The 11491-nt window shown below is 31.6% G+C and overlaps 1 protein-coding gene across 1 annotated transcript; it reads right to left on the bottom strand.

The window, feature by feature from the left end:
- Nucleotides 1-1244: 1244 nt before the first annotated feature.
- Nucleotides 1245-5830, bottom strand: Fdx1 (Adrenodoxin-like protein 1, mitochondrial Ferredoxin 1). Its single transcript, XM_088243844.1, has 5 exons — nt 5637-5830; nt 5459-5510; nt 3525-3631; nt 3003-3143; nt 1245-1494 (listed from the first exon to the last, which is right to left on the bottom strand). Exons 1-5 carry the CDS (start codon nt 5758-5760, stop codon nt 1391-1393), a joined length of 528 nt encoding a protein of 175 aa, XP_088099970.1. The 5' UTR covers nt 5761-5830; the 3' UTR covers nt 1245-1390.
- Between the last annotated feature and the right edge of the window lie 5661 nt (nt 5831-11491).

The raw sequence follows: 11491 nt of genomic DNA, 5'->3' as shown, positions 1-11491 counted from the left end.
AATGACACACGAAAAATCATTCATATCTGGTATGTTAATTTATTTTTTTAATACAATGCTTGACATATAAATCAACATAAATGTATAAAATCAGCTTTAAAACTAAAAAAAAAAAACAAAAATAAACCTAATTATTAACGACGTTCTTACAAGGTTACATCATTTTGTAAAAACATTAGAGATGGGACAAATTGATCAATGTAAATTGATTGAATAAAAAAAAAAATTCACTTGATGTTGTTCATGAAAAAAGTATGAATGTCTTATTTTTTGGTGAATAATTGTCTTAAACACACTATAATAGGCTTGTTTTGGCGTTTTTATATCAATTTTTAAAAACAGAGTTTCATGTTTGCAAAACAAACTGATAAAATCGATTTGATCGGTACATGATCAGTGATCAGTAATTTCCCATCACTATTGTCGGCCTCGTGGTGTAATGGTCCGCGCGTTTGCATGCCATTGAAGATGTCTCGGGTTCGATTCCCGACATGGTTGATATGAAATATTTATTTAAAATGGTGTTTTCACACTAGAATATTTTATATTACTTATTTTGTTTAAAGAGGCCAAAGTCCTTTCAATTAGACAAATCTATTATAAGTCATGTCTGATCAACTTTTGAACCACAAGTAGTAAACAAAGAACACAACAGGAAATAATAACAAGATATTCCTCAAAATTAAATTACTACGTACCAAAAAGTAAAACATCTTTGGCTTAGAGACATTTCTCTGTGGTAGGTCCAAGAATTTTTAATTTACTAGATCAGGTAACAAAGAAATATGAGTCATTTTCGAAATTCAAATCTGGTTTGAGTAACTGGTTTGCTCAAACGGGAATGGATTTCTGCGATCAAATGTGGACTAACTGGTAAATGATTAATATGTATTTATAAATGTAAAATGTAATAATGTATAAAGTATCAATGATGTGTATAAACTCAATATATATGCATATGTGTGTATAAAATATAATATAAATATGTATGTGCGAATATATATGTGTGTGAATGTATGGTTATGAATGCATTACAAGTGCCCGGACTCAACACGGATTTTCTAAGGAGTCGGAGCAAGTTTACAGACATGGGTCGTTCCTGATTGTGTCGCTATAAACTGTCTATGTCCTTAACAAATGTATGTATAATGTAATTAATAAATAAAATAAAAATAAATAGTCCCTGGACTGGTACCTGATGCCTAAGACTGATCATCTTACCTTCATGTAACAAAAATGATCAAGATACGCTGCGATTGGTGTACCAATGCAGTGGGAAAGGGAATAATGATGATGGACATTAATTTGGCAGCTGTTACTTTAACGAATCTATATTTTAAGGACTATAATGAATTATTTCGACTTGTTCACGACATTCTCATTCATTCTTCTAGTGCGGTGTTGGTTTGTGTCCGTCTACGTAGAAGTTTCTGGTAGCTTGCGGTAGTTGTAACTCCATCCCCTCCAATTCCCTAGTGAGAACTATCTGACAGCCTGGAATTTATACATTTTGCATTCATTTGAAGAAATCTATAAATGAGGAAGATCAGTGCCTGGGGAAATTGGATACAAAAATGTTTTCTTACAAGCGGTAACAATTGGAGCATTTAATTGTACAGCTGAGTTTCTCCAAAGTGTATGAAAAATTTAATAAAAATAAACTACTTAAATTTATTGCAACAGAGAGGGAAAACATTTTTGAGAAGGGGATATGGAAGTCTACGCATTTACAGGGCTAATGACCTGTCATTGGCTGGTTTTTAAAAATTATTATTATTTTATTTTTATTTTTTTTACAATACACATAAGAAGTGAAACAGAGTATTAAAAAAATAAAGCATATCACATAGCAATGAAATACATATTAACAGTAAAAATAGTAAACGAAAAATCCCACAAAGGCATGGTCTGTTCGTGGGTATACAAGAAAATGTCAATGAATTTTTGCTCCTATAATAAATAGACAGTTATAATATTTTTGTGTAACATAAGAAAGAGAAAATAAAATATTCTGTAAAAGATTATATGGTATTTTTTTATTGTAATTAAAAAAGGAAATAAAAAATATAAAAAAAACATAAAAATATTTAAGTGCCCACTTCACACACACTGTAACATTTACCATTCTGCCTATGTTTGAACATCCACATTTCCTCAACTCTTCCATCTGTTGACTTTTGTGAAGTAAAAGAGCTGAAACCTTTATCATGCGGGTGAGATTCGTCCGGCTGAACCAATTCAACTACTAGGCAACGCCTAAAAACATGTTTTTCCTATCTGTTGCGACAAATTTAAATATGAATAACTCCCTAGGGAGGAAATCCAGCCAGTCTGCAAGCATTTGTACATACTCAAAACATTGTTTAAAAATAAACTACTTCGAAAAGTCACAGGTTCGGGTGAACAATAACCAATCTAAAGCGTTGTTATGTTCTGATAGATTTACGATTTCTGGGTAGCCATGTTTTTCAATTTTTAGCGTTTTTCGACAGATATTTTAAAATGCCAGGAAAACTCACTGACTCGAACATGTGACAGGCTATGAATCTTAAAATTACAAAACATTAAAAAATCATAGCGACGATAATACGATACATAATTTATTTTTTTGGCTTTTGTTTGATAGTCTATTTAAGTCTAAATTTTTTTTTAAAAACACTGAAAATCCTCATTATAAAATCATAATTATTACCTTTGGAGTCTGCTTCAAAATTGATTGTTAAAATCATTTTAAAAAAGACCTTAAGGTACCCCAGCGTCGAGTTATTTGAGGAATTCGTGGTTTTAGACGTAAGGCAATTGTATATTTATAGAATTATAATGTATGTATTTTCAATTATGTAATGTCCTGCCGGTAAAACAACTTTGTGACTACAAATTTATTGTTGATAAAAGAGTTTCCCACACTCACAACACTAGATTACTGAGACACTAGCCACGGAACCACACCCCGATTAAAAGTTAATTAAATCTTTATATACCCAACTGAAATAGTTACGTACCTAATCTAGAGTTGTCCTTAAGGAACGGTGCCATGTCAAGCAAGTCGTCCTCTTGTTCACTGGAAGGAGGGATCCTATCAGCACTCTCCCCCAGAACGTAACAGTGGCAAGTCGTACAGGCTAAAGACGCCTCACACGCCCCTAAAAACATGATTTATTTAACACTCTAAATACATATACAATATGTATACGTATAAAAGCGGGCATATTGCCTTAAGGCAATTTCTTCCTATCTACCCAAACCGTTCAGTTTGAGAAAATTACAAGCACATGGACATATTCTAAGGGATTATACTGAATCTTAAAATTTTATGCAAAATTAAAAACAAAAATTAACTTAAAAAAATATTAACACTATACTATAAAGAGAGGAGAGGAGATGGGAAGAAAAAAAGAAGGAAAAACTAAAATATTTAGATAGTGACATTTCATATTATTTATTGTTTCAGCATTTACTTTGTGGAAAAACATTTTGAATTTATTTATTATTGTGGTAAAAATTACAAAGTGTGCAATACTCACCCTCCATATGTATTCCATATCTGTGAGCGAGATAGAGAACATTATCTCCTATCTTTCCTTTCACTCGATGCTTGTTTCCATCTTTATCTATATAAGTTATATTTACACTGGAAAAAAATACTAAATTAAAAAAAAAATTGAAATTCTTGAAAATATAAATATTATATAAAAATTCATTTATGTTTATATAAATTTATTCATAATAATGCAATCATGTATTAAAACTAAAAAGAAAACCAACCTATTATAGTATTATTGATATTTTCCACAACAATTATCTAAAGATATAAAACCATTAAGCTTCATTAATGAGGAACTTCAGCCCTATGGGAAATTGGATACAAACAAATTGTACGGAAAAGTTTCTTGAAAATGTACAAAAAAAAAAAAAAAAACAATTTTAATAAAAACGCACTACTTTGATTGACGTCACTGGTTCATATGAATGGTGACAGCTGTGAAGGATATCCGGTTAGCTTACCGTAAACGGACCAATGGGAAGAACTAACAGAGAACAAACTCTGACGTCACACGCGGAGTTATTTCAGAAATACAAAACTTCAAAAAATCGTAGCACTGATAATACGTTATGTAAAAAAAATACAAAAATTTTTTGGCTTAGTTTAATAATCTATTAACAAATTTTAAAAAATACACTGTAAGTGGTCCAATGCTGTGTTGGTTTGAAAATTATTTGACTGAGAGAACACTTACAGTGATACTTTGTCAAATCCTTTTCTTGCTACTAGCGGGGTTCCACAGGGATCGCACCTGGGCCCATTATTGTTTTTAATATTTATAAATGACATAGTTGACATATTTGAAGGAGTCGAAGTATTATTGTTTGCAGTTGACATGAAGATTTTTAGGACTATTAACAATGTTGATGATTGTGCTACATTGCAAAATAATTTAGATAAGTTATCTGTATGGTGTTCTATTAACAAACTTCAATTGCATATAAAAAAATGCCATATCATGAGATTTTTCAGGATAAAAAATCCTATTTTATTTGACTACTCAATCGGTAACACTGCATTGGATTCAGTTACTGAGATGCGGGATTTGGGTGTGATTTTTGATATTGATTGACACAACAGAGTAGATAAGTAAAGGGTCATTGAATAAGAGTAATTTAATTAATGAACTTTAAACTGAAAATATAAAACAAATTTTATTTTACATAAAACGGATATTTTTATATCATGTTTAATAATATTTGACGTTTAAAAGATAATGTCGGTCAAATGTCTACGATAGAGTTGTTTAATCCGAGATATAATTTTCATTAGTTCTCTCATTAGATGAGCAAAGTAGGATAAAAAAAAAATACTACCCTGGATACACTAACTTGGCGGCCTCCGTGGTGTAGTGGTCAAGACGCTTGACTCACGCACGGAAGGTTCCGGGTTCGATTCCCGGTGAGAACACAAAAATTAAAAATGTGATTTTTCTCAAGCCTGGGTGCTCTGTGATGTAATTCACCACTGTAATTAGGCCTCCTGGCCTGTTGTGGTGCAACAAAAAAAAATGTAAACGAAATGTTCATTTTGTTTCTTCGACAATCTGACAGATGGAAAAATAATTCAATTTTTAAGTAATGCATTTGTTACATACACATTCATTCGCTAATTACACATTAAATGTGATTACATCCTGTTTCTTTAAGATCATAGCAGTATTTCTACACTTTAAAAGGACACAACGCGGCATAGTTGAATTCAAATCAGGAGTTGCGTACTGAGCGACGTCTACAAAGAAACTAATGGGTCAAAACGTAAACTTACTCATTTATGAGTAGTTTAGTCGCCTTCTGTTTGATTTGCGTATGCGGTTTCTGGACTATTCCTAATTCTATGGCGTGGTGCAAAAATTGTAATAATATTATTCAACGAATGGCTGACGAATAATTAAATAAGTAAAAGTATACATACACTTCATCTTCTGATTTCGGGTCCTGCCATTCGTATTCTCCGTGAAATAGTTCTGAAATTTACAACAAATTAATGCAACTAAAACCAACAAAACCAAGAGGCGAATTACACATAGATTCAAACTTTGCGTATTGTCAAATAGTAATGTTTTAAACATTGCACAATACGAAATGCTTACTGTTCGTAGTCGTTAGGCATCTTTGTGGCATCCAAGTGGGTTTTTCTTTAAAATATCTAGATACTTTCAACTGTTTCATTTGATTTTTCAATACATTAACTATATAATTTAGTCTCAAAGCCATTTTTAATTTAGATTTGAGACATTTTGAGCGGTTGTCAAATGTTTAGGTTATGTTTACGCCGTTTTTACAGCTGATCAATGCTGCCAGATTAGTTGCTAATTTAATAATAAGTTCTTACTTATAAAAGTTTAGTTTTAAAATTTGATCAACCCAAATAAAAATCGTGCTATTTTTGCAAAAAATATTTTTTTTAGTTACAGCTACTATTATAATATTTAGAAGTCACCATAAAACATGAAAAAATAAAATTATTAAGTTTTTTCTGAATCAATCCAATAATAGTTGCTATAGAAATTTAAATTTTTTGGTTAACCTAGCTGGACCGAAGGGGGGGATTCGAATCCCCCATGGACCGATTCAAATTTGATAACTCAAGTATTATTAAAGCTTTTTGCCGTGTATTTTTTTGTAATCATGAAATTGATAGAATGAAACATTTTTCTGTTTTTGTTTTGCAATAAGTAGTTGTTTTTTAATATTTTTAATATTAAAACAAAAAAAGACGTAAATAATACAAGGGTATATTATAAGCGTTCGGCAAACTAACAAAAGTGAATAAAATGCACGAATGAGTAAAATATGTGTATGCGAAAACATGAATAAATTGTTGAACTGTCATAAACACTTCTAACGTTTTATTCTCCTGACGCCATATACAAGTAGGTGCTGGGGTCGTTTGGTCCCCCCGTTCGGATCATGTTTAATTTTTGGATGCTTAGTGAGGGAAAGGTTAAAAAAAATTAGAAAATGCACAATTTTCATATACATTTTTCAATTAAAAAAATTGTATTCAAAACATTTACAAACTATTGTATTAATATCTTTTATGCATAGTATAATAAATTCTCTTACCATCATGAGCATTGTTTTGCAGGGGTAGGCAGAGAGTTTAGATCTTCTTTACACTCTTTTTGTGCGCAGATTTGTAGACACCTTCAAAATATCACCGTTTAACGATTTCAATATGGGTTTTCTACAAATTTGTTCTAGAAATCGCATATCTGTTTTTGGTAGGTTTTAAGGTTTAAAACACAATGTGCTTGTAATCGTACTAACCTACTTGACAGTTTGTGCTCTAATTTATCGTATCTCTCGTAGTAATATCTTAATATATTTTTTTCAAAACTAGTAGAAACTTTCGGGAACTATAAAAAGTAATTTTATTTGAGCCGGGTTGTGAACCAACGAATCAAAGGTCCGAGCTTCAAATTCCAATCTACCGCAACTCGATTCCCATTTTCCTGCACAAATTATTTACTACTTGCAGAAAGTTGAAATATTTTTGTAAATATCGAGAACTTGTCTTGAATCTTTTTATTAAATATATATTTATACATTTTAAGAACAATAACAGATAACCAGTAATACTTATATAAGTACCTTTAGTAAAAGTGTCTATATAGACATACAGAACAAAATATTGGGCCAGTATCCTTTATGTCCACAGGATGTGGTTTATAAGAATCACAAAAAAACAAGAATAAATTAAGCAAATATTGAGATTAAAGAAACTTAAAAACAAACCAAAATATAGGTATGTACAATTAATTGTAAAAACCTTATTTTGAAAATGCTTAACGAATCTCCAAATACTTATCTCATATTTTTTTATTAAAACTTCAAGTACAGAAATATTTTAACTATGGCGGGATTATTACTAAAGGCAATATCTTTCAGCCAACCTAATAATAGACCGGTCCAACAAAATATAGTATAAATACACATAATTAAACATAAATACGTAGTGTTTAAGACTAAGACTGTAATTATCTCTGTTTATTAAGTTAGTCTTCTTTGTTTATTCTCAAATGTAAAAATATTTCAAAAAACGTATATTGTTAAGTGTCCTCGGCACGAGTAACCCCAGTGAGGTCACATAATTTTTATTATTAATTATAGTTTGTAAGAGAAAAATATGAATAAATAAATAAAATTATTTCTGAATTACAGCTATTTTTAGTGGGCAGATGGAGCTTGTATTTATAAACTTAGAAATAAAAACACTTTTTCTGTACACATTATTTAATGAGGAATGTGGGATCAGGTCATGAGTTTGGAAGAAGACTGGAAGAGGATCCAGATAAAAAAGGAATAAAAAAAAAGAAGGAAATACATAATGTTTCATGTATTTCTCAAAAGTTGCCAAGGAAGGTGCATTTTTTATATGAAGAGGTAGCTCATTCTAAAGTCTGGCTTTTTCTGGCGGTCCGGATTTTTTAAAACTAACATATCATTATTTTTTTATAAATTTGTCTGTTTAAAAATATGCTAAATTTTGACTACTTTTGAAACCGGTTTTTGCCTCTCTGTAAAGTAAACAAAATCATGATACGTTTCTCTGACTCAAAGGGGCCGAATTATCATTGTGTGTAAAGAGGATCAGTACGTATGTTACTCGGGTGGATTATTCTGTGCACACAAAATAAAATACTTTTCACATAAAAATCAAAATCCATTTACGAGAAATATAATTTATTTAAAAACCACAAAAAGAATAATGAGACATCACAACTTATGCATACATATTCTGACACATAAACATTTGCATTATAAATATAATAAAATTATATTATGGGTTAAGAACAGAGTAAACATATATGTAATATCTTTCAATATTATGTACATTCAAATCTAATAAACATTGTAAAAATATATCTTTTTGTGTAATTTTGGTATTTCTGTGAAAGAAATAGAATTTTTGGTAGGAAGTTTTTTTTTGGTACGGATTTAAAAAGCATTATAGTAAAAATATGTAGGTTCTAAGTACTATAACTATACTTGGGTCCAAACTATTGAAAAAATGATGTCCTAGCGTGGGGTAATTGCTACAACTAGTTAAAATCAGCGTTTGTGAGTTCCATGAATGCTACAAATAGACAAGTCATGCATTCAAATTATCATAATATGATTTTAATGAATCACTACTTGTCTTTATGTAGCGTTATTTAATTCAACTAAAATTTTACCTAGTAAAAGAAGTATAAAAATTGGAAAATTGTTTTCAAGCGTTGCCTAGTAGGTGATTTGGTTCAGCCGGACGAATCTCACCCGCATGATAAAGGTTTCAGCTCTTTTACTTCACAAAAGTCAACAGATGGAAGAGTTGAGGAAATGTGGATGTTCAAACATGGGCAGAATGGTGAATGTTACACAGTGTGTAAAGTGGTCACTTAAACCAGCCAATGACAGGTCATAAGCCCTGTAAATGCCTAGACTTCCATATTTCCTTCTCAAAAATGTTTTCCTTCTCTGTTGAAATAAATTTAAATTAAGATTTCCTTTGAGAGCCAAATTCCTTAATGTTTTAAACTGTTTCTTCTGTAATGTCAACGTACCTTAAAAATAAAGTACGTACATAAGCAGCAGAAAATATGCGTATTCGCTCTCCATTTTAACTAGAAATTCTTTAATTTGGCGATGATAAAAAGCTTTAGCTAAAATTGTGATGACAATATTGATCATTTCAAATATTGAATATTGAAATGTCTGCGCACAAAGCGGTTCTTGTTGATTGATGCAACGATAAAGAAGTATCTTGTGATTCATTTTTGACTTCTAAACATTGAAAAAAAAACATTTTGCCCTATCTGCATCATTGAAACAATTTTATCGAGTTAAATATGATGTTTTTCCATACATTTAATGACAGCATTTGCAATATTCTCGCCACCTGTTGGAACTTTTAGTGGCAATATTCCTTAGAGTTCTTCTTTAGAACCGGTGGACAACCTAAATTAAATGAAGGTGAAACTCGCTCTGTGTGAGCCGCGGTCAAAGTGGCTAAAGAGCCGCATGTGGCTCACGAGCCGCAGTTTGTTGACCTCTGACATAGACTATTTGAATGTATTGTATGTAGGAATATGTATAAAAAGTGTTATTATTTTACAATTGTAGTCAGCATTACTTTACGGGTTATTTGACCCAATAGGTAATGTGGACTGTGAAGGTAAAATAACATTACAAATGAAAGCTCTATCGCCCCGAATTCTACCTCAACCCCAAGAAAAACTTCCATTGCCAAACCTAGTTGTCCATTCTATTTCAGTCAACCAATTCAAAAACCGTTTGGATGCTGTTTTGAAGGAAGAACTCGACAAACAGCAGTACATGAGATATAGGCACATAAAGGATGTGGTTCAATTCAGAAAGGTCCCAAATTATGGAACCATGATATATGCCCCGATCAGTCAAGTAGCTTGGACTCCAAGAATAACAAATTAATACAATATGTTCGTGATACAAAAATGATCCATTCCTAGGAATAACAAAACCATTTCCATAAGCAGGGAGAATCCAATGCCATATCACACTATCTTTACACACAGACTGCTTCCTCACATTCTAAAAGTTATTATAACATATTGATTATCTTGAATTTTGATATGTACATTTACAATATTTAATTACATAGAATATGAAATGTTCTCTAGTTTGGCTAGTTTCAATCTTTCCAGCATTATGGTTTCCTAAGAAAGCGGTGCCGTTATCTAGAGGCCATGATAAGCTGTGAGGCAGTGGGCGTAACAAGACGGCTGTCTTAACGGTGACCGGAGATGTCAACTTAAAGAGAGCAGTGCAGTCATCTAGCGACCGTGATCAACTAAATCTTATTAACCGATCAACTAATTTTATTAACCGATCAACTAATTTTATTAACTGATCAACTCATTTTACTAAAAAACTACAGCGGAAAATGAACAATCTAGACAAACTTAGCATTAGCTTAAACCCGAAAACTGGCTTGAGGTCGTTACCCCATCAAAGGAGTAGACTGATCAAATTATTATGCATGTTTTGTATTTATACCCGCACAGTATTTTTATGAGTGTAATGTTATCTGTGATATTGTCATATATATTTTCTCACTATACAGATGTTGAGCTACCAGGAACTTGCCGATGTAGAGGTGCCAAATAGCCCACGACAGTGGCATGTTTCTCTGCTCAATAATTATGTATGTGTTGTACTAATGATATTATTATTTTAATTTTTACTATAATTTATGTAAATATGTTTGTATAGATTTAAGTATGCAAGAATATGTATTATTTTATGTTCATTTTTTAAGACACCATAAGCATAATTTAAATGAATGCCTCGACCTGGTTGAGCCCAGTGAGGTATTCATACAGTTTTTTTTATTTTTAAATAAATTATAAGGAGGTATGTATGCTTGTGCATGCAGGGAACTCCTAACTCAGTTGGAGATGACAGAAAAAAAAACGACTTTATGCTTTGATGTGTATTTATTACGCGCTGAGTAATATAAAACAGAATACTGACTGTACTAAGTAACTGCTTGTAATTAGGGTTCCACGTTCCACGGTTCCACGTTTTCACCGCTTCTGAGTGGGGAAATGAGGTCATCTTCTATTTCCCTAACTGTCAGCAATTTGACATCCGTGCTAGGCAGTCAGTGTTTTAGGTGTTTTGATATTTTATTGTTTACATACAGGAAATTCATGATTTGCCTTCTGTAGTGTTGTTAAAACAATATATATTTGGAAGATGAGGGGTCTCGATGAGGGAGATGTTTAAAAATCTTCCTACAGAGTGCGCGTTTCAAGGTTTCAAATTTTCCATTATTTTCTTAAAAAATCAATAAAAATTTCGTCATTTTGAATAGTCCGAATCACGTTCGCACTCGTTTTCAGACACAAAAATGTTAAACCACCGCACAAAAAAAACATTTCAAAACTGAATGGCCGTTGTGTAAATGACAGCACAGCTG

The sequence above is a fragment of the Micrasema longulum genome, unplaced genomic scaffold, assembly GCF_059751315.1.
Source record: "Micrasema longulum isolate JH-2025_06_02 unplaced genomic scaffold, ASM5975131v1 h1tg000237l, whole genome shotgun sequence".
In the NCBI taxonomy this organism is placed as follows: domain Eukaryota; kingdom Metazoa; phylum Arthropoda; class Insecta; order Trichoptera; family Brachycentridae; genus Micrasema; species Micrasema longulum.
This window is presented reverse-complemented; position numbering and strand designations above follow the sequence as displayed.

Coding starts and splice junctions, on each gene's coding strand:
- Fdx1 (XM_088243844.1), bottom strand. CDS start 5,760: ATGGCTTTGAGACTAAATTATATAGTTAATGTATTGAAAAATCAAATG. Junction 3,632..5,458: donor CCGAAATCAGAAGATGAAGT/GTATGTATACTT, acceptor ATTTTTTTCCAG/TGTAAATATAACTTATATAG. Junction 3,144..3,524: donor ATATGGAATACATATGGAGG/GTGAGTATTGCA, acceptor TCATGTTTTTAG/GGGCGTGTGAGGCGTCTTTA.